The sequence below is a fragment of the Tigriopus californicus genome, chromosome 4, assembly GCF_007210705.1.
Source record: "Tigriopus californicus strain San Diego chromosome 4, Tcal_SD_v2.1, whole genome shotgun sequence".
Classification (NCBI taxonomy): Eukaryota; Metazoa; Arthropoda; class Copepoda; order Harpacticoida; family Harpacticidae; genus Tigriopus; species Tigriopus californicus.
Window position 1 is genome coordinate 2,221,683 of NC_081443.1, and position 21,273 is coordinate 2,242,955.

The 21,273-nt window shown below is 46.8% G+C and overlaps 6 protein-coding genes across 6 annotated transcripts; 2 read left to right on the top strand and 4 right to left on the bottom strand.

Moving 5' to 3' along the window:
* Positions 1-256: 256 nt before the first annotated feature.
* LOC131879910 (rho guanine nucleotide exchange factor 28-like) lies at positions 257-8,467 on the top strand (the record flags this gene model as incomplete). Its single annotated transcript, XM_059226403.1, is given in 15 exon segments — positions 257-450; positions 537-1,305; positions 1,372-1,494; positions 1,593-1,649; positions 1,950-2,153; positions 2,217-2,504; positions 3,441-3,494; positions 3,571-3,814; positions 3,893-4,360; positions 5,260-5,547; positions 5,619-5,825; positions 5,889-6,520; positions 6,650-6,842; positions 6,957-7,457; positions 7,606-8,467. Coding segments are annotated over 15 exon segments (4,512 nt in total). The 3' UTR covers positions 8,008-8,467.
* LOC131879912 (tRNA (adenine(37)-N6)-methyltransferase-like) lies at positions 8,460-10,141 on the bottom strand. Its single transcript, XM_059226405.1, has 2 exons — positions 9,771-10,141; positions 8,460-9,530 (listed from the first exon to the last, which is right to left on the bottom strand). The coding sequence occupies exons 1-2, from the start codon at positions 9,854-9,856 to the stop codon at positions 8,612-8,614; spliced, it is 1,005 nt and encodes a 334-aa protein (XP_059082388.1). The 5' UTR covers positions 9,857-10,141; the 3' UTR covers positions 8,460-8,611.
* Positions 10,142-10,840: 699 nt separating this feature from the next.
* Positions 10,841-14,161, top strand: LOC131879911 (uncharacterized). The gene is made up of 4 exons (XM_059226404.1): positions 10,841-11,509; positions 11,873-12,178; positions 12,252-12,614; positions 12,705-14,161. Exons 1-4 carry the CDS (start codon positions 11,000-11,002, stop codon positions 13,764-13,766), a joined length of 2,241 nt encoding a protein of 746 aa, XP_059082387.1. The 5' UTR covers positions 10,841-10,999; the 3' UTR covers positions 13,767-14,161.
* On the bottom strand, positions 13,934-14,885 carry LOC131879914 (eukaryotic translation initiation factor 4E-1A-like). The gene is made up of 2 exons (XM_059226406.1): positions 14,488-14,885; positions 13,934-14,409 (listed from the first exon to the last, which is right to left on the bottom strand). Exons 1-2 carry the CDS (start codon positions 14,794-14,796, stop codon positions 14,029-14,031), a joined length of 690 nt encoding a protein of 229 aa, XP_059082389.1. The 5' UTR covers positions 14,797-14,885; the 3' UTR covers positions 13,934-14,028.
* A 1,313-nt stretch (positions 14,886-16,198) lies between these two features.
* LOC131879073 (uncharacterized) lies at positions 16,199-18,151 on the bottom strand. The gene is made up of 5 exons (XM_059225277.1): positions 17,703-18,151; positions 17,267-17,632; positions 17,025-17,180; positions 16,752-16,950; positions 16,199-16,678 (listed from the first exon to the last, which is right to left on the bottom strand). Exons 1-5 carry the CDS (start codon positions 17,940-17,942, stop codon positions 16,473-16,475), a joined length of 1,167 nt encoding a protein of 388 aa, XP_059081260.1. The 5' UTR covers positions 17,943-18,151; the 3' UTR covers positions 16,199-16,472.
* A 579-nt stretch (positions 18,152-18,730) lies between these two features.
* On the bottom strand, positions 18,731-20,893 carry LOC131878885 (uncharacterized). Its single transcript, XM_059225025.1, has 6 exons — positions 20,806-20,893; positions 20,167-20,485; positions 19,673-20,041; positions 19,445-19,600; positions 19,188-19,377; positions 18,731-19,121 (listed from the first exon to the last, which is right to left on the bottom strand). Exons 2-6 carry the CDS (start codon positions 20,482-20,484, stop codon positions 18,793-18,795), a joined length of 1,362 nt encoding a protein of 453 aa, XP_059081008.1. The 5' UTR covers position 20,485; positions 20,806-20,893; the 3' UTR covers positions 18,731-18,792.
* Between the last annotated feature and the right edge of the window lie 380 nt (positions 20,894-21,273).

Here is a 21,273-nt window from a genome sequence, read left to right on the forward strand (position 1 = left end):
GTGACCAACTAGGAGCGACCAGGGAGTGTTGGGTCGAGTGAGTGAGTGAGAAGGTGAGTGGGTGGGCGGCCGGCCGGCCGTCCTGCCTGCCTCCTGCCTCCTTGGAGGTTCCTTCTTTCCTGCGATCCTGTGGGTTCCCTGTGGGTTCCCTCCGTTCCCTCCGTTCCCTCCGTTCTGTCCATGTTCTGTCGCCTTTCCGTGGTTTGGCCCTTTCGTGCCTCCTGGGTTCCTTCCACGGTTTGTTATTTGAGTGAAGTGACTGGCCACTCATCGGCCTTTGAAATTGGCCCCTGCCCCGGTTGACCCCTCTCATCGTGGGTGTGATATTAACGGTGGACGGCTCGCCCCTCCATGCCGCACGACCGGCCATGAGTGGACGATTGGCCCAGCCCGTCCCGGCCCCGCCTCCCCGAGCCCCGCTCCCACCCCCGCCCATCATTCTCTCCTCAGGTAAGTCCCCACCCCGAGCGGATATCCTGCCCCCGGGATGGCCGACACCAGGGTTGACCCGCCTCTTTTCCGCCTTCTTTTGACAGATGAAGCCCCCGATACGGGCGAGGAGAGCGATGAGGACCTCATCACCAGTTACTTGGGCGGAGGCGGTGGGGGGCCGGCCAGCCCAGCCACCCGCCTACCCGCCTTTCCCGATGTATTACCCCACCACGCCCCGTCCGGCGACCCGCCGCATCACATTTTGGCCGACAATCTGCTCCAGTTGGCCGAGATTCATGAAAACATTCAACGGATGCGACTAGCCAACACGGAGGGTCCCAGTCGACCGCCGCGATCGCACCGCGCTCCACGCCCCGAGTCGCTGCATCAGCGATGGTCCACCTCGTGCCCCGCCTTAAACCATGAGGCCGCGCTCGATGTTGTCGGTGGGGCCGTACCCGCCGGCAGTTTCGACAGCGGGCCCTCGCCCGAGTCGCCGTCTCATCCGGTGCCTTACTATTCGACCACCACGCCCACCTCCTCGACCAGTCACACCGGGCGCTCGCACCGGAAACGCTGGCCGGGGGCCTGGTCGTCCGGTTCCACCACCGAAGGCCCCAAGCATCGGGGCAAAACCCGCCCGGGTCGACCTCGGAGCTACTCCGCGTCCAGTAATGACTCGGACGATCCGTTCGGTCAACCATCGGGCGATTACGTCGACGGCTGTTTGGGCGGCGGCCACGGCTCGCAACCCCGTCTGCGTTCCGCCTCCACCGTGGCCACTACCCGAGGTAGTTTGGGTAATGAATCCAACTACGGTGGCCCGCCATCGGGTCCGTCCAGTCATCGAACCCCGGAGAAGTTGTTACCCAGGTAAACTCTGCCTGAGGCCCCCGAATCGAGTGAGATTAGAAATGACGATGGATGTCTTCTTTGCAGACCACCGGTTGGCACTCGTTACACGCCCAATATTTTCTCACAGTTCCCCGGGTTGCATAAATCCATCTCCACGCCCTCCATTGCAACGGACCATCCTCACAGTCGAAGTGCTCATCGAAAAGGGTAAGTTCGTGGGGCTGCATTCAATTGGGGGCCCCAGGCCGTTCGCGTTCATTTCCCGGGTTCTTTAAGTTGAGTTTCTTTTCCCTTGTATGATTTAGACGCGACTACCCCGAGCCCACGCATGTGTTCTTGCAGAAATTGATTTCGGAACACGAGTAAGTGATGACTTTGTTTTTCTTTTCGTAAATGATAACTTTATTGATTCTCCCTCCCCTTCAATGCATCAAGTTTGCGGATCGTGTCGGGCTTTTGGGCGAGTCTTATCTCGTTACCTGAATAGAGGTGACGGCTTCCATTCCTGACTAAAAGCACATGCCTCTGACTAATGCTAAACAAACAACTGTGGCACTTGTGTTGACGTTTGCCCTGGCTTTTTTATTTTCTCAGACTAACCTGGTTGTTTAATTTCGTGTTCTCTCCCACTCTCATTTTGATTTGGTTCTTCGTTTTGTTAGATGGACCCGACGTAGCGGAAGCGATAGTGATAGTGATGACGAGCCTCAAGGGCCGCCCCCTAGCGGGTTACTGCCCGAAATCGAGGGGCGACGTCAACATCATAGAGTCCCCTTCCCCCTGGAACCATCCGTTCCAGCTGCTCACCCCTCAGTTCAGCCCGCTCCTTCCCCACAGATTTCCTTGGCCGAGTTCTTGCAGGATGTGTAAGACCATTTCCCAAACCTTCGTGCTTTCTAGGTTTGAACAAGGTCTTCATTCACTTCCAGGCCCAATCTAGAAGACGACGACCAACGGAAGCGGCGTCGGAAGAAGGAACGGTCAAGCATCTTCTTCCGTAAGAAGAAAGACAAATCAAAATCTGCATCCGCCTCCCTCCAAACCCAACCTGATGGCCACTTGAAGAGCCTAGCCAAGGCTCCGTCGGCTATAAGTTTGTCCACGAAACCATTGCAGACCCGGGTGCCTCAACATAGTTACAGCATGTCCAGTTTACGGAAGCCCTCGTCGCACAATCATTATGCGGGCAATTTCTATCATGCCAGGGGTGAAATGAGGTGAGACTACTCGTTTTATTTGATTTAATGGTTGGACTTATGAATTTAGAGCCCATCACTTCCTGTCCGTCCTAGACTAAAAAAACCGCTTGACTTAACTGGCATTATCGTATATAGCCGATCAAAATCATGTGGTTGTGTTGGTTTGACAAACTTGTCCATTAGAAGGATGCGGCTATTTATTAATGTTGGTTGGTTGTGGTGCAATAGTTGTCTACCATGCAGGGAAAGGAAGTAATAGTTTTATGTCTAATGCGAAAAACATTTATTTTTGTCTTCCCACCCATCTGAAGGATTTGCTTCTGAGGTGTTGGTGGCATTAAAAAAGTAGCATATCGTTATGAAAGCGTATTTACAGAGCTTGAAAGATAAAAAAAATGAATCGTCTTCATAGAGTCCGATTTTTTCCGTGGGTCAATGATCAAACCTATGGTGGTTTATGGCCATGTTAAGCCAATGTCAGTCTTTGTACTTTGTACATACAGTGAACTAATGTCCGCCTTTTCCTCTGAATGTGCTTTGAAGCTGGTCTCCTAATCTTGTCGCGACCACTCGAAAACCAAGCCCGTCGTCCAATTGGAACAATTGGAGCCGGGTGGGCCGAAAACTAGGCGTGATGTAAGTGGCAGGCCTTACTTAATGTTCGAACTTGCAAGGTCATTATGGCCAATCCGGGGATATTTTTTTTGTCCCAATGAGCATCCAGGACGACAATTTTTCTTTCTCATTTCTTTCTTTTTCCAGATTTCATTTTGATGTTTTAAATGACAGAGTGACTCAATTCATCTCTGATTCTAGCATGGATTATTTTTTAAGTCTACGCATGGCGCTAGAATGAAACATACTGCTTAATTTAGTGTTGCCTCTGGCCGCCAATGTTTTTGTTTGTTTGTCTTATTTTGCCGTCCAATATTCATTTCTATCCTTTGATTTCAGTAAGGTAAATCACGAGGACCGCGATGATTATGGAGTCCAAGAAGACACCACTGGGTATGTACTCGGGCGGAATTCCAAGGTTGACAACTTGTAAGGGTTTCTGATTTCTTGCCTTCCTTTTCGCTTCCAGACTTATTGAGGGTGAATATGTGCCTGGAGAGGAATTTTCCGAAGGTGGACCCGCTGCTATTCGGAATTTGGAAACAGATCCCTTTCTCAGGATTCAGGATGAAGAAGCCGAATCATGGCAGCAAGCCTGGAAATCCCAAGACCTTCAAGGTCTCACTCCGACCCAAATCAAGCGGCAAGAACACATCTATGAGCTAATCGTCACCGAAAGCAACCATTGTCAAGTACTGAAGGTTATCCAAAAGGTAGGATTTGCATTTCATTAGTAGCATCATCACCCCTCTTTAGCCTATTCAGATCATTGTGCGTTCTCTCATCATCAGATATTTGTGGAAGGGATGTACAAATACCTGAACATACCTCCCGAGATTGTGGATCGGATCTTTCCGTGCATTGAAGAGCTAATTGAGATCCACTTTAAGTTCTTGGAGCAACTTCGAATACGACAAAATGCTCAACCAGTGGTAGAAAGTGTGGCCGACTTGCTCTTGGAGCAATTCGCCGGGGAATCCTCAAAACTTTGGAAAGAGGCTTATGGCACATTTTGTAGCCAACATAGTGATGCTGTGTCCTTATATAAGGACATTTACAAAAGTGATCGTCGATTCCAACAATTTATTCGCCATTGTGCCAACAACCCCTTACTGAAGAAGAAAGGCATCCCCGAGTGCATTCTATTTGTGACCACACGGATCACCAAATACCCTCTCCTCATCGAACCTCTCATCAAAACAGCCCGGGATCTTCCCCAAGAACAACAAAAGCTCCGCGATGCTAGTTTATTTGTCAGGGTAAGTACACCCTATCAAGGTAGGAGTATAGAAATGAAAGCAAAAAATTCCTTCCTTTTCTTGACTTCCAAAACTCTCTTTGTGACTTATGGACCCTTGAAGCTTTTTGGGGGCAGTCTTTCCAGAAATTGCCAAAAGCAGAAACATTACATTAATTAGCATTATGCCAAAAAATATTTTGGCATAATGTTTGGGAATGGTCAGAATAAAATTTGGTGCTTGGCTCTTAGCGATAAAGAGGGAGTGTTTGGCTTAGAATCTTGCAGTTGTATTGCTTTATAGCGTACCTACCGCTATAGATTCAGTCTCTTCAATTGAATATACAATTAAACCAAAAGATTTTTTTGACAGTCAATCGTCCTTTAGCTTGAGCATGTTACTTTTTACATTTCCGTAACTTGTGTGCGCACAGATTAATCCGGGGAAGCTTTAAAAGTTCGACAATTTTGATGTTGCTCTTCCATTGTGGCCTTCAGTGTAATTGCAATCGTTTGCAAACATTTATAGCCAAAGTGAATCTTCTTCCATTCTACTTAAAGGTGCAACTCCTTTCGGTTTTCGGTCTTTGTGCAAATATTTGCCTCATATTTTGCATATTTTGGCAAAAAATCCCCATTTCATTTGCTGTATAGGTTGAAGTATGACCATGATAGAATCTTAAAGTCTTAAAGTACTGGTCATAGTTCGGAGGAAAAATAACTAACGAGTACCGCCATTTTTTCTTTTACGAAAGATGGTTTGTAATGAGTGACTCAGCTTGGCCAAGGTAATTTGAACTGTAATCCGTTCCGGGATTCCTTTTATTCAGGAACGACTAAAGCCCTGTAGTCTGTATGATAGGTATATTGGTTTATGATAACTGCCTTTATGTCTTGACAACCACGCCCTGTTTCATTCAGGACATTCTCAAAGACGTGAATGCGAAAGTGGCCGAAAAAGAGCGAGAGCAGCGATTCCTCGAGATCTATAAAGGGATTGATGCCAAATCGTGGGTGCTCTATCAAGGCAAGAAATTCAAGAAGTCTGATATCCTCTCTGAATCGAGGAAGCTCATGTTCGAAGGACTAGCTGTGCTTCATCAAGGCCGTGGTCGAAGCCTTTCGGTGACCGTGGTCGTGCTTTCAGATATCCTCTTTTTTCTCCAAGAGAACAGTCAGAAATATCACTTCACCACACCCGAGGGAAAGGTAACCATGAATCAATCAACATTTTGACATCCGCACCAAAAAAACAACCAACCTATTATATTAATTTCAAGCCCGGGGTTATTCCCGTTCACACCTTGATCGCACGCGAGAAGACCGGTCCAAGTACAAAGGCGTTGTATTTGATCTCAACGTCTGAGCGCGATCCGGAAATGTTCGAGCTGGAGATTCAACAACCACCCACCAGAGATGACTGGATCACTGGTATTCGCGAGGCAGTGGATGCTTGCTCGTATGGGTCGGATTCCGAGGGAGGCGTAGTAAGTAAATGATGGTCTTCTGTGCCACCAGCAATATCTTATCGCAACCTCCTCCAATTTTAGAGCTCCAATGTCCTAGAAGCGAGGCGTAATGTCGAGGCCAAGTACATGAGGATGCGTCATCTGACGGCTGAACTTCGTGGTAAAGATATTGAGCTCGCACGTCTGCTCGAGGACAAAATGCGGGTCATGGGTGATATGCTCGTCGTCTTGGGCACCCCTAACCCGTTCAAGGACAGCCCTCCGGATTATTTAAGCTTGGTACGCGAAAAGGATTCGCATTGCACCAAGGAAGATCTGCTCAACGCTGTTCAAGAGGCGAGTCGTCTAGCTAGCTCGTTGTACTCGTCGGGTTCAAATCTCTCTCGGAGTGTCAGCTCGGCGGGTGAAAAGCATAGTGTGACCTATGCCTCGCCTACTCTTCCCAAACGGGCAGAGACCTTCGGAGGATTTGATCAACAACAGCCAACGCTCCCGATGGGTTTGATCCAGCAACCTCCTGAATCGCTCCCGGCTCAAAGTCAGGAGTCCCTGAGGTCTTCCAAGCCGGACGAAGCCAATCCATGGCGTGGCTTGCCCTCTGTTCCTCCCTTGTTGAATCTGGAAGCCGAGCAACAAGAGGCTGCTGTCCAAATCACGCACTATCTGAATAGTTTGATGTGCATGGTCTCCGAACATTTTACCAGCCTAGAGAGGTAAGAGGAGAAGGGGCTACTTCTTTAAGCCCATGACAGGATCAGACTATCGAGTTCTGTAATTTCAAATTGTTCATAATGCTGGTTCGTTTTTAATTGCATAATCGCCTTATTTTTCCTACTTTTAAGCATGAAAGCCGAAATATCCGAGATCCGAGATCGATCATCCGTGATGGGTGGTCGCTATAAACATAATCAACAATTGGAGGAGCTCAGAAATCTTCAAGATCGAATGGTTCATGAGAAACGTGCATGGCAGAAGGAAAAGGAAGCCATGGAGATGGAAATGGAATCGAAAAAGAAGCAAATGGCAAAAACTCAGGTTAGCCTGTCTTTACCAAGACATTAGTAATATGTTTACCTGGTCTTTTCAAATGTTTTGCCCAAATTAAGGAACAAATTGGACCACAAGCTGACCTTCACTTTTCAATCTTAGGCCGAAATTGATCGTGGGCTGAAGGATGTCAAGGAGCAACGTGATCAGCTCTACCGCAAACTTGACCTGCTCAAAGGGCAAGGCATCGAGATCATGGGTCCAAATATGTCCGTCCTCAAAACCGAACCACCGCCCAACCAATCTAGCCACCATCAAGCCGATGTGTTGTTCTACTCGGAGGTGTCTTCGGCCGAAAACACTTTCCCCAGAATGAATAGTGCCTCGTCGGCCTCGTTTCGATCCACGGGGAACTCCATGGTGCACCTGAATGCGGCCGTATCGAATCCGTCGCTGGTGGCCAATTCAGTGGGATCGGGTGGAAGCCTCACCAAGAAGGATCTGATTGGCGGCCATTCGAACCTCGCTCATGAAGGAAAGGGCGACAAATCCGAAATCAAACAACAAATCCCGGTCAAACTGAGTTCCAAACTCTCGGTTCAAGGAGGCTCTTCTAAGGAGAAGGGTACCAAAAAGATGTCCTCCGTCGCAAATTTGGGCAAGGTGAGCAAACCAGTCCATGAACTCATATAGTGTTAAGAAAAACCCTTCCACTGTTCAAAAGTTCAAATACCAGGGGTTTCAAATCTTGTTATCCACATTTGGGAAGTAATTTCCATTTGCGAGTTTCCTTTTCTTTTTTGTCTTCCAGCAAAATTCTTTGGCCAGTTCCTCTCTTCTGAGCACATCCATGGGCAATATCGCCAAACCGATTGTTGAGGGTGGTGTGCAACAAATCTTGCCTTTCAAACTGAGTGAGAAGAACCTGGGTTCATCATCCAGTAATTCATCGGAACGCAGAACCAGTCCCAAACCTGGCTACCAAAAGCTCACTTCCGTGCCAAGTCCCCCATCTAGCCAAGATCCAGGTGGAGGAGGACCTCCAATTGAAATCTCCCACCAGCGTACGGGAAGCTCTCCGGCTCAAATGAATCCTCCCCCTCGAACCACCTCGAGTAATTCGGGGAGTGGCACGACGAGCAATAACACCCTTCCTAAAGTGTCCTCGGGCCAGAAGATCGACTACAACGAAGATCAGGTCATGTACTTCTGACCGATCGATTCTCATCATCATCCTCATCACCACCACCCGGAACTGTGATTTTGCGATATCTTCCAAATATCTGTCTGTTTGTATCACCTATCCTTCGTTTCGATGTCCGGTTGTGTTCAGTCATCATCACCATGATCATTGCCAAGTTTTAAGTTCACCATTCGTACTTGCTGCTGACTCTCTCGTTTCTTGGGGATCGACGATCAGACTTCAAAGAAAGCAGCACCCTGGAATTCATGACCAACTCTCAACAAATCGAACTAACCATCTGCTAGGTAATTCACGACTGCTCATACCTGCGGTTCCTTATATACTTTATATAAAATCATTATTATTATTGTAATAGTAATTGATCACCTTTTACCATTTGACCTTGGATCAAGGCCTCTACGTTAATCCACCTACCGCTCAAAAAAAGTACGAGTAGTTGCCACAGAATAAAAACATTTACATACACGGACGGATCTTACTTCTTCACTCACCGAAAAGGAACAATTTTATCTTACGGAATGGGCCATCATTTTTGTAAAAATTGCCAACAAAGTGGGCCAGATTTTTTGATTTTCATGAACACAAATCGAGGATGAGAAGAATTATGAATAATTCATTCTTGGCACTGACCATCAGTTACAGTTTTCTTCACCTTTAACACCATGACCTCTCGATTGTCTTGATCGAACCAGGCACTCACATGGACCCCATGATCCACCGTCATGTGATAAATTTGATCCTGACACCGTTCCTGCCGGTAAACTGATCGCGGGTCAGCCCGTAAGACCTCCACAATGGCCTGATTCAAATCACCGGGACCCTTCAACTTCCGAAGATCCAAATCACCCTCCAAATTGGCCAATTGCTGAGCCGCTGTCGGACTGAAAATCACGCTCAAATCGTCATTGGGGTTATTAATCCACTTGGGTGTGCGCACTTTTGTGTCCCCATGGGACTCAGCCTTCCACGGTGAGTCGTAGTCCGGAATGTAGGGCTTGATATCTAATACGGGAGTGTCTTGAATCAAATCGATGCCCGAGAGTTCGACCCGATCGTCGAAAACAGCCTCGATTTTAGCCAGGGTCAAACCAATCGGATTGGGTCGATGCGGGCTGCGAGTGGAGAACAGGCCGACCCGTTCTTTGAGCCGAGGTGGACACACCTTGGTTTTGACAAACTGTTTGGGCCCGTTGTTCCGATGGAAGACAAAAAGCAGCCACACGTGCGAGAAGCCGGACAAGCCTTGCAAAGCGTAGTGGAGGTTATGAATGCCCCCGTTCAATTCGGGTCCATGGAGGATGAGCGTGCCCACGGCCGTGGGACTGAGTCCGGATTGGCGAGGCGTGCCATTTTTGCTTTGGAAACAAGAGTGTATGGTGCCAATAGGCCGCCAGTCCCATGGGGGCGGGTCAGCCGCATCCGGGGCCAATGGGGCCACGGGCTGGGCCGACTCAGCATGCAACTGGGCCAGGGATGCTCGAATCTTTTGAACGTCTTGAAGGTGTTTTTGCCTCAAACCGTGAAGATTGGACCTGTAAATCAGAATACACACACCGCCGCTTATTTTGTAATCTAATGGAGTTCTTAGGATAAGAAGAACTTTTGAATCAAATCGGAGTCGAACACGATGAGTTATCCATGCTCCAGGGTGTGCAAAGCACTCTCGACCAACCAATCTAACACGTCCAGAGGTCGTGAGGACAGTTTCGTATTTTATCGCCGCCCAGATTCCGAGGTCAGAACTCCCTCCCTGTCTCAACACCTCGATTCACCTCAAATTCTTCAGCTCCGATCGAATGACACAGAGTTGTTGCCAATGCTGGTCGAGTGTCGCATGGGCCATGGTTAAGCGCGTCATACCATTTTTGGGGGCATCTCAACTCGATCTAATGATTTCCACCTCCTGGATTCCTGGATTCCTGGATGCATGCACCCTTCACAGGTCCGCGGAGTATTCTCTTTTGTCCGCGCACCTCAAGCATCAAAACAAAACAGAAAGACACATGTTGTGTTTACCAATTAAGCCAATCAGAGAAGACCAGCCAGCCTTGATAAAGTCCTGAGGACCAATCAGAGAGCACAACCCAATATCAGGCTCGCCAATAAATTCTTTATGATGCCAGATTAAGCTGCGTCTAGGGGGGGGTACCACTTTTACTCAGTATAGATGATGGCTCTGGTGCTTTTATCTATCTTTTAGTCCATTTTGAGTTAAGCTATTATGAAAATACATTGGTCCAGAAATACAACTCGTTTTGTGCGAGCCTGATTTTAGGGTCTGACCCATCGGGTCGTGTGACTACCGACAGGATGGCTGGCCTGATTTCCAGCTGATGAAGAAGGCTTCATGGGCAGGCGGTGGCTTGGCTCCATTGGCCCAACATTCCGGTAGCTAGCGTGGCCAAATACGGCCTTTCTTTCCAACATGGCTGCTATGCTTGTCTACGAATAATGAACGCATTGGATGAAATGGATTGGGGAAGATGCATGACAATTCAATATCTTAACCAGAGTGTAAGCCAACTAAACAATGTCAATGGCTATGTGAAGGTCAGGGTACATGGCCGGGGTGAGGTGGGAAATGAGCCACCATGAGCGTGATGAGTAGGGTGCTTAGTGTCTCCAGAAACAGTCCAAGATTGGACTGTTATCCTCCTTTTCATACTGATTTTGCTTCCCTATCGCACCATTATACCCATCATTAGACCAATAATACCGAAGTAAAGTATCTTGGTCATTCATTGACGGATGCCATTGCTCGATATTGGCTGATTTGGTCACTCTATTACCCGGCTGTCCCCATTTTGCGCTTTCCTGTACATGTTAGATGGGTCAAGCTGGAATTAGTGTTGTGTGTGACTTTGGGGCGACTCTGTTGACTCGACGACATTATCCTTATTATTATTGTGGCATCTTTGGTGTTCTTGGTTTTGGCCTTCAGCCACTGACTGAGCGCGTGTGTCCCTGTGACTGTGGCGGCCGTGCGGCTTGATCATTGAGGATGGCGGCCACTCTCTCGCCCAACTCGGGGGGCGCCACGGGTCCTTCCGATGGGAAACGCTCCGAGAAATTCGAAGAGGCTCGGTTCTTGCGCGAATTGGTCCATCTGAAAGATACGCAAGAATCCATTCAAGGCTTGAGTGCGTGGTGCCTCCGGAACCGCAAATCCGCCTACAAAATCGCCCGTTGTTGGCTTAAGGTCATCCAGAAGGTCAAGGTGGAGCAACGGCTGCCGTTGTTCTACTTGGTCAATGATGTGGTTCAACACGCCAAAAAGCGGAATGTGAGCGAGATGCTGGCCAAGTTTGGCCCGGTCATCCGGGAATCGTTGCCGCACGTGCGCGAAGCCAAGATCGCCGAGCGCGTCATTCGCGTCTTGGGCATTTGGCGGGAGCGCGAGATCTATGATCTGGCCTTTATGAACGAGTTGCTGGCCATCATGGCCGGCCACGACCACGACGAAGGCGGGGCCAAGAGCGAGGCCGACCAAGATATCGTGGACAATTTTCAGGTCAGTCCTACCTTTGATTTGAAACCCTTGATCAGCCTGACCCAGAATCAATCAGGTGGTTCAGACAATGGTCTTTTTAGATTCTAGTTTTGCATGTGGGGTGCTCGATCTAACTTTGTTTGAACTGACACTAAAAATTACAGGCTGATGAAAAGTAGGTTGCAAAAGTTGGTTGACGCAAGTAGAAAGAGGGCCCAATGATTCCAACTATTTTAAGCCAATGGAGGGTAGGCCGGTTTTTTTGAACTACCGCCCATCAGAGCTGAACCCAATGTATCACGGAATTCACGTGAACCGTTATTTTTAGGCCATGAGGCCAACATTGTGGATTAAGAGAGTTAATCCATGCCGTATTATTTGCAGCCCACTCAATTGTGTACGCAATTGAAAATTATGAAGGCCTTGGAGGATGACACGGACTACAAATTGAAGACGCTCCAAGAGTCAGAGGTCAATATCATTGACATTGAACCGCTTCGGGAACGCCTCAAAGATCGACAACACGGCAATGACTTCATTAATGACTTTGAAGATGGCCGGAAACGCATGGAACAGTATATCAAGGCCTTAGATCGTGAGATCGGCAAACGAAGACAAGTAGTGGAGCTTCTTCAGCAGGGCAAGAAATATTACGAGAGCCTCTTGGGTGAGGCTGACATCGTCGCCACGGTAAGTGAATCCACGGTATGGACCCATTTTGGACTGGAATGGAATATGATCCCTCCTTTCTCTTTGTAAATAGGCTTACACTAATTTTGGCAAACGCTTGGAAAATGTCAGAACCAAGTTGGTGACGGAGAAGTTGGTGGATTTGGAAAAGAATCAAAACTTGACCAGCATTAGTCCCATTCCCAGTCCCGACTACGATGCCCCTTCACCCCAAGCCGATGAAATGGAATTAGAATTGCCGGACGACGACGAACCGCCCTCGCACATCGCTATCAACGAGCCCGCTGAGGGCAGCCATGCAGCCGAATCACACTATCAAGATCAAGGCGGACCCCCAGCCCCGCCTCCACCGTCATTGCGCCATTCCTTGGGTAGTGCCGGACCGGTCGGAGGGGACCTCAATTCGCGGCTCGATTCGTTTCGAAACAACATCCAGGTGAGCGACTAACCTTAACCTTCAACCCTCAACTCTTCGCACGACTGAATTGTGCCTTTCTCAACCCATTGATGACTTACTTTGCTCCAGGGCACGAGTGGTCACATGGACACGAACGCCTCCTTCTCCCTGCCGTCGTCGTCAACCACGACATTGCCTTCAGCAGTTCCCCTGGCACCCTCTACCGCCTCCAGTTCAAACGCCTCCATGGGATCTCGCCGAGCCTCCAAGTCGTCCTCTTCGAATGATTACAGCATTTCCGAATTCCTCACGAAGCTGGCCTCAGGTGAGGCTGTGGATGTGGACAAGTTCACGGGTGGGAGCAAACTCACCACTAAACCTACTGCGGCCTTGTCCGATCCGCCTCGACATCACGCTCCACCTGCACCCCCTCGTATGAGTGCTGGGACTCCTGGGGAGAACTTTTGGGCCGGTTACGGTGGCCACGATCCCATGGGGCCGTCTGATATGGAGATGGAACCCATTCCCGATTGGCAGTTGGAAGCTCGAGACGAATCTCCCCCTGAAGAGGCTCATTACAACAACGTGGCTTTGGCTCGCATGGCCGCCAAGAAAGAGGTCAATTTGATCAGTTTAACCCGAGAAGAATCGGGCACAAATGGTGGTGCCCTGCATGTAGGGCCACCCTCCCACGCCCCACCACCACCCATGACCAAACCACCCCCTGTTATGGCCGAGACCCACGCTTACAGTCAACCCCCACCCGGACCGCCACCACATCGAGTTCATCATCCGCCCTCAGGCTTACAAAACATGAACGGTGGTCAAAACGGTTCCGCCCCACCGCCTCCTGCCGTCCCTTCGGGTGCACGTCCGTCATTGCAAGATCGTCTCAAATCCCTGGCGGGCGTAACCTTTGACTCGGCAGCGGGAGGCAAGGAGGGTGGTCCGTGGAATCATCAGGCGCCTGGGGCTCAACCCACGGGTCCACCTCCGCCCCGATTCCATCCCCCCGGTTCGGGTCCTCGACCGCCTCCCTTCTTTGATCAAGGCAACCCTAATCGGTTCCCGTTAGAAGGGAAAACCAATAACGACTTTAGACCCTATGCTCCTGTACCCATGCGTGGTAGAGGAGGCTTCCGAGGTACCCGCCCACCCCGTGCTCATTTTCATCGTGGGGGTCGGTGGTAGGAGATCGCTCGTCCATAGTGTCCTTCACTCTCCCTCTCCATCATCATCATCATCATCATCATCATCATCATCCGGCAATATCATCTCGTTATGTGCGTTTCTATCCCATCTTCTTCGAAAATACAAAGCCTAGCTTACCTGACCAACAACAGTCGGTCCTCGAACAGTTATTCTTAGAAAATGGAAAGCGATTTATTCATGAAACATAACAAATTTCTTGGATCAGGGTTTCATCGCCCCTTTAATTCCATCCCAATAAAAATCAAATGACATACAAGTTCCTGGGTGCATCGCTCGACTTCTTCTTCCGAGCATCCGCATGCACCTCGAAACTCAACTTGTGCGGCCCGCCTGCACTCAAAATGCTTTTCATAAAGTGTCCAATCCTGAGGATGGCATCCTCGGCTGAGGCATCGCCAATCCAGAGGGCAATGCGATACACCTTGGCCCGAATGGACACCACCGCCCCGTTGATGAGTCGACCCAGCGTGCCCAAGCAATCCTGTTCGCCGATCAGAGCCAAGACGAAATCCATCCACAACTGATCCAAGAGCGCTCGGTGATTGGCATGGCGTTTCAACACGAAGATCCAACGGCCTCCATGACGATTTAACTCATCTTCCCACATGGGTTGAATATCCTCCTTTGAAAAGAAACCAGAAACAAATTAATGATATAACCGGGCACCTCTTCTCTGGAACCAGAAGCTCTCGTGATTTACCTTGAATAGGCTATAATCGGTGTTGATGGGCAGGTTGGAGGGCGTTTCCAAATGATTGAACAGACTCCAGAATCCCTCCACGTGCTGAAAATTGGTGATGTAGCGAAGGTTTTCCTGAAAATTAGCGTTCCGATCCTCCTTGTAGAACCACAGACACCAGGCCTGTTCCAAAGGGTGCAGTCCAAACGAGGGCAGGAGAGCGTGGTCGACATTGGACGGCGGGCTGGTGGGTGGCGAGCTCAAGGCCCCGCCTTGGAGGTGGGCCAGGAAATCCGAGGGACAGGACGATGCCATGGCAGCACTGGCCATGATTTTGAGCTGAAGGTGAGAGGCAAGAACACGAAGACGACCAGGCGTGCAGATTTAGTCGTCCAACAACAACAACGAGAACTATCGGGTTTCTGCAGGGTGACCAATCGATACATGAGCATAAGCATGTCGATGATTAGTTGGTGATTTTACTACCTTTTAATACTTAATGTGGTCAATTCAGCTTATCCTAACCTGAACTACATTTAACGTTAAACTTTACTGCTTAAAGACTTTGCCAGGAGCTTACAAAGATGTACGATTGAGGGCAAATTACATTTCGAGTATTTGCAACTGGAGATGTAGGGTTGAGGGTCTCAGTCATTTGAGCTAGATTAGCAATGTCAGGTTACATTATTCCTCATCAATGAGCACTGACATTAAGCTCTGCATGTAGAAATTTCAATTGAATGAAAACGTTCCTGTTTAAAGGTCTTGGCGAATCAGAATGATAAGACTATTTTGCATATTCCGAACTGAGTGGCCAAACCAAGCAAGAACTAATTGAGCCAAAAACTCTTTCCTCCTATGCCCAAACCAGTTAGCTCTATTTTGATTGTTTTCGATGTTTCGAGGGATAGAGATGATCAATTTTCCTTTATCATTTAAAGACCTTCATCGCCATAGCAACCCTGAATTTGGCATTGGCTAGTTAAATGTATTTCCGCTAAGGAAGACAAGTCTTAAAAGAGTCCCTTCTGAATCTAACAGAGAAACGAGGCGATTTTGCTTTGAAATCAGACGTCCCATTCTAAATGAAGAATATCTTTATTTTGTGGTTTGGTTGTTTGCGGGCTTTTCTAATATCTACAGCGAATCAATACTGCTAAAGAGAAAGGTTAAATTTCGTCTTTTGGCATAGAGGTTTCGTCTTTGGATGTAAACAAACCCCCCACTAGTTAGATGCCTGATTTTTCTCCTCAACCAAGTTGTGGACGGTAGTTAGATCGTTGTTAGGAGTTAAATTTGAATATGATTGTCCACGTCGTTTCGTAAAACCACATCTAAAACAAGTTAGATGACAATAAACAACTCAAAACCTGCCCCTTAATTTTGAGGAAGACTGATAGAACTTGTTTGATGAGTTTGGCGTGCAGAAAATTGTCAAAAGCCTGATTCCTCAATATGGATGTCTGTTTTAATTGGAAAGAAGCCAAACCTTTTACATGAGCACATGGGCAGACAACTATTGCTTTGTTAAATCGACTTTTTCGTTAACTGATATTACGAACTGGGCTTTTCACAGTAGTTAAAATGCTTGATAAAGTTTTGATAGAAAAAGCTCAAACACATCTTGACATTTTTCTAGTGCGTAGAACCATAACGAAACCGCTCGGTGTTATTGCTTAATGGACCTCTAGCTCAGATCAAAACCTTACATCCCTAAAAACATTCACAAAAAATCAATATTTTTCTTGAATCGTAAGCTTGATATTTTTCACATTTGTATATTGATATATAGACATTTGTGTCTACCACACAAAGAACATTTTTGCAAGTGCCATAGACAATCGGAATAAAGTAAACGACTTGTACAGCAATTGTACAAATGTTTGAGTTGGTGGTCGATTTTCCAGACCCTAGTTCTTCCTAACTTTACATAGGACGGAAAAAATAATTTGTGAACTTGTCAAGTTCCGCAAAGTAACGTCAATGCGGTCGAAAATGTTCTCCTTTTAACTTGGTGACACTGGAAAGCGATCTTTCATTCCGAGCTCTTGAATGAAAAAGTGAGCTGAGTAGTAGACAGGTATGAGGAGCCCATCGCGCCGATCCGGTGCATCCCTCACAAGCCCTGGATGCAGGGAACATCCAATAGATAGCACAAATATTGCCAACGTGGAAATGATCCATCCATGGTTCAAACTCAAGGAGTATTGATCTGAAACAGTAAGCATGAGATAGGATGTTGATTCTATTAATTCGTTGTTAAGTAAGAACTCGTCCCATCAAACCTGGCAAATAGTAGATGTCAGCAAGGTACCAAACGCCTCGAAATGAATTGATGGTGACTACGCCGCCCGTAAAGGCAAAACTGAAGTTCAGGAACCATTTTGTGCTCTTTATGGCGCATCCTTGGCCTTCTGATAGGTGTACGTTCATGATTGGGAATTGGACAAAGCAGAGAAGAACTGCACCAATGAACCCAAAAAGCTGGAAGAAATATGCTCTTCCGTGAGAACCTCTTGCGGATAACGATTCCAAACAAACAAACCAGCTTTCCCCACCAGCGACATCCAGGCGGAAAATGTGTATCCCACGGCGTAATATTTTGACCCACTATCTATCAGAGTCCAAATTCCGTGCCAGAACAAGACAACAAACCCCTCCAAAATCAAGGTCAAGGTAATATCTCCAATATTGAGAAGTAACGACTCAGATTCCTAAATGCAAGAAAAAAAGGAATATCCTTACATTTCCAGTGGAGCAAATCAGACTAATCTCTCATGGGATGGAAAAAAAGTCTTACCCCGTTGTTAAAATATGTAGCTGTTTGGCAGCAATTAGATGACGTGTCTAAAACGATGCCCAAGGGAGCACTGATTGTCGACTTTAAGGTTTTGAATAAGGTCAAGATCAGAGTTCCTGCAACCATTGTTCCCACTGCCACCAAAGGGGATGTGCCTGATAAACAATCGATGCCATCCCAGATGCCTTTCCAATACATGATATCACTGATGCCAATGAGTACACTATATAGCCTGGCAACTAATTTGAACCGGATGCATTTAGAGTGACCGGCCAAATACTTGATGTGGTGTTGGAAATATTGCAAGATGAACGACATCGTAAAGCCTCCCATCAGGCATATTAGATTCGGTGTGATGCAATCGTCCTGAAAATGAAATTTGAATTTTTCACTTCATTCCTTTAGAACACAACCACTTATCTTGGCTCGCACTTGCCTGGTATACTTTGTCCAGCACCAAAATTGTGTAGTCCCAAGTTCCTCTCCAGAAAAGGATGACTAATGGACCCAGGATCGCTTGGCACAATATCAGATCTAGCACAATTCGTATAACAAACGACCATTTTCTCTTCAAGAGAGCTTTCTGGCCGACAGAATTAATTTCTCCCACTTGCGCCTCGTAATCCGCGAGGATGTTTTCATAAACTGAATGTTCTTTTGAAAAAGTGGCGATCATATCTGACTTGTGTAATTGACTTGATCCTCACAATCGACCCCATTCAAACATTGTCCAGTACTAGCGTTGTAAGGGGAATAAAACTCCAATTGAAAACTGGAAACTGTCACTGAATGAGAGCTTGAGCATCGAAACAAATGGTCAAGTGGGTCGATTACTACAACAGTTTTGTTTAGTTTTCGGGAAAAAGTCGCTATTGCAAAAAACGTTTGTAGTCAATTACAAACATTTAAAGAATGGAAGAGTTTTCGAACTCAAGTTTTAGTATTTAATTGCTTATACATCACTGGTGTGCGTCAAGTTACAGGACAACAAAGAGTAGCTTGCGTGTTCGTGGATTATTTTTGTTGGAGACATTAGGAAAAAATCCAATTAAAGGGGAAATACTTCCCACCGAATCGCATTGGCTTCTGTCAATCTTGATTTATAAAAAGCAGTTATTACCTTGATCAAAATTAGTGTTCAAATGTCTTGATGGGGTTGAAGAGTAAAACTTTGACCAATATTAGGTTCGTTTTTGACTTGACAGACAGCAAAGCTGTTATCCTGTAGTATTTACTGTGTTGCTCAAGTGATTACTCTTTCATTGCAAGGGCCCTCATAAATTGGTCACAGGACACAGGCCAGCTTGGAAACTCGTGATAACACTAACATATGTACGTCACTCAACACGTTGTGTAGAATCTTTTCTTTTCAAACCCCACCAAGTTATTAAGTTCGCTTAACTTAAAAATGAGTTCCAAACGCCGTGTTGCCTGGGCAAGTGAATTATTAGTAGAAAGACCAAATCCAAAAAAACAGTGTTTTATTTTCCGAAATGTACGATAGTTAAGTAATATTATAACTTCAGTCAAAATGGAGTCGTCACATTTGTGTAGTTCGTCAGACTCTTCTCAGCCTTTTCGAAGTCTTTCTCAGATAACGGAGGAATACTAATGGCCATCGCTCGCCGCCAGGGGGACTTTTCCATTTTGATTCCCTCGTTGCCAATCAACTCCACCTGATATTCCACATCTTGAACGTGGAAGAACGTGAAGTAGTGAAAGGCTATAGTGACGCCATCTTGAAGATTTGGTGGATCATGTATGATTCCAGGTTGAAGTGAGGCACTTGTGGATAACATCAGCATCAAAGCAGTTGCAATCATCCATCCATTTGTCAAGCTCTGAACGTAGCTCTCTGGGGAATCAAGGATTTGGTTTCTGTATATTTTGTTTACGCATACAAAAACTTGCACAAACTTACCGGTCAAATAGATCTCGTCAATGATGTACCATGTCCCTCTGAATGAGTTGACAGCAAAAAAAACGGCAAACAAACAGAAGAAAAGGTTCATCAGCGATTTGGACCAATTTGGAACATCTTTGGAGTTGAAGAATTGAAGGAGAGGGATTTGCCAGAGCAAAATGAGGAAACCTCCGAAAAATCCCACCAACTAGAGGAAATGCATGGTTGAAAATAATATTTGGTTGCAGGTTAATGATATTAGTGTTGTCACGTACGAACGAGATGGGTGCTGAAGGTCCATGGGTGTAATGAAAATGGTGGAACCCAATATCGATCAAGGTCCAAACGCCGTGCCAAACGAAAATTACACAGATCTCCAAAGCGGTGCTGACAATCACATTTCGGGTTTTGTGAACCAAAGTATCGTCATCCTAATAAGATGGAAAGGAAAGCATGATTTCCTCGTTGTTGCGAACGAACTGCGCTTGTGATCGTCAACACACCTTGTGTTCAAAATAAGGCTCCAAATGGCATAGATTTCCATCCACATCGAGAACAATTCCCATGGGAACACTAATCACGGATCGAAGTGCTCCACACGAAAACAAGACGCCGACTCCAACGGCTAGAATCAAGGCTGCTGCCAATATGGACTGGGCTTCAGTATAACAATCGATGCCATCCCAAACGCCTTTGAACATATAGATCTCAATGATGCCACATCCAATGTTAAACAAACGGGTCACGACCTTGTGCCACACCGTTCCACTTCGACCAGCTGCAAGTCGAATGGAGTCCTCGGCAAAATGAAGACTGATCGCTGCCACCAAAGAGGCCACCAAACACGTTATGTTGGTATAAACACACTCGTCCTAAAAGTTAGAGGTGGCAATTGAGAAACGGAACTCAATCGTTCTCCTTATGGCCAAATGTATGGTGGCTGTTATGCTTGATTCAACTACTGATCGTCGAAAAAGATTAGCGATGTCGAACTCACGCCAAAAACGAGCTCTTTGAGGAAGATCTTGGAATACTCCCAAGTGCCCCGCCAAAAGAGCACATCGAGCGGACAAATGATGAGATAACAAAAGAGGAAATCGAGAACGTATCGGGATGTGACCGCCAATTTCTCCCTCTTCAAATGCGACTTGCACTCATCCGTCAATTGACTGAATTGAGTCTCAAAGTCTTGAACGAAGAGGTCAAAGAGGCGGGTTGTGGTCGATGGTTGTGGAGAGGGGTTGGTTGATGGAGTAGACAAGGAAGGAGGTGTGAAGGTTTGGGTGGATTGATGGGAACTCAGAGAGTCGTGCATTCTATAACAACAATGAAGGTGGAGAAAGTACTCAAACATCGGGAATTCTATCCAACGGCCGGGGCTGTTCAAAGGCTCTTCAAAAGACACACAAGATTATAGTTGAGTGTACGGTATCTTGAAATAAGTCTAGCTTATGTTGGAACTTCTTGTCTTTGGAGAGGAGTGAAGCACCTCTCTCAAATCTCCTTGGTGAGTTACTACATGTGGCTTGGATAACTGATGAACACCCATATTTTTCACAGTTGCCAATCAACGGGAAGTACCCTCCAATGAACTCTGCTGTCAATTACATTGCTTCTGGTCTCACTTTTGACTCACCTGCTATTGTTAGTTGGGAGCTTTTGCAAAAATTCAAATGGTTGGAAGACAATGAAAACAGTCCCCACATATCCTACTACTTGCTTGAGATGGCAAGATCGACTGAGCTCAAAATGGTTTGAATTGATCATCTCTATTTGTGAACCAAACACAAATGTCAACTTCAGCGCGTTTGCACTTGAGTACTCACCTAGTTGCAGTATTGTTTCGTGAGTACTTGTATATCATCGCTCTCGTTGTCCATCATCCCCATCCATTGCCAAGATGCAATGGCTGAAAAATGCCGGTTCAAGTAAATTGCCATTGTCATTGTCAACGCTCGATCTGGCCACACCTGTGTTTTTAGATCTTTTCACACCTATCCATCCTCTCCCTCCCCTCCTCCCCCCTCCCTCCTTCCTCCCGTAAGTTAATCTTCATTTTCCGTGGGCATGCATTCAATTGATCGAGGAGATGTTCTAAAGACGG

Excerpts from the sequence above, each read along its gene's own strand:
- LOC131879912 (XM_059226405.1), bottom strand. The coding sequence starts at position 9,856 with ATGACGCGCTTAACCATGGCCCATGCGACACTCGACCAGCATTGGCAA. Across the intron at positions 9,531-9,770 it reads TCGGAGCTGAAGAATTTGAG|GTCCAATCTTCACGGTTTGA; the intron begins GTGAATCGAGGT and ends TCTGATTTACAG.
- LOC131879911 (XM_059226404.1), top strand. The coding sequence starts at position 11,000 with ATGGCGGCCACTCTCTCGCCCAACTCGGGGGGCGCCACGGGTCCTTCC. Across the intron at positions 11,510-11,872 it reads ATATCGTGGACAATTTTCAG|CCCACTCAATTGTGTACGCA; the intron begins GTCAGTCCTACC and ends TATTATTTGCAG. Across the intron at positions 12,179-12,251 it reads AGGCTGACATCGTCGCCACG|GCTTACACTAATTTTGGCAA; the intron begins GTAAGTGAATCC and ends CTTTGTAAATAG.
- LOC131879914 (XM_059226406.1), bottom strand. The coding sequence starts at position 14,796 with ATGGCCAGTGCTGCCATGGCATCGTCCTGTCCCTCGGATTTCCTGGCC. Across the intron at positions 14,410-14,487 it reads CCGATTATAGCCTATTCAAG|GAGGATATTCAACCCATGTG; the intron begins GTAAATCACGAG and ends TTCTTTTCAAAG.
- LOC131879073 (XM_059225277.1), bottom strand. The coding sequence starts at position 17,942 with ATGATCGCCACTTTTTCAAAAGAACATTCAGTTTATGAAAACATCCTC. Across the intron at positions 17,633-17,702 it reads TGCTGGACAAAGTATACCAG|GACGATTGCATCACACCGAA; the intron begins GCAAGTGCGAGC and ends TTTCATTTTCAG. Across the intron at positions 16,679-16,751 it reads TGACATCTACTATTTGCCAG|ATCAATACTCCTTGAGTTTG; the intron begins GTTTGATGGGAC and ends TTACTGTTTCAG.
- LOC131878885 (XM_059225025.1), bottom strand. The coding sequence starts at position 20,484 with ATGCACGACTCTCTGAGTTCCCATCAATCCACCCAAACCTTCACACCT. Across the intron at positions 19,378-19,444 it reads CTTCAGCACCCATCTCGTTC|TTGGTGGGATTTTTCGGAGG; the intron begins GTACGTGACAAC and ends CATTTCCTCTAG. Across the intron at positions 19,122-19,187 it reads TGACGAGATCTATTTGACCG|AGAGCTACGTTCAGAGCTTG; the intron begins GTAAGTTTGTGC and ends TTGATTCCCCAG.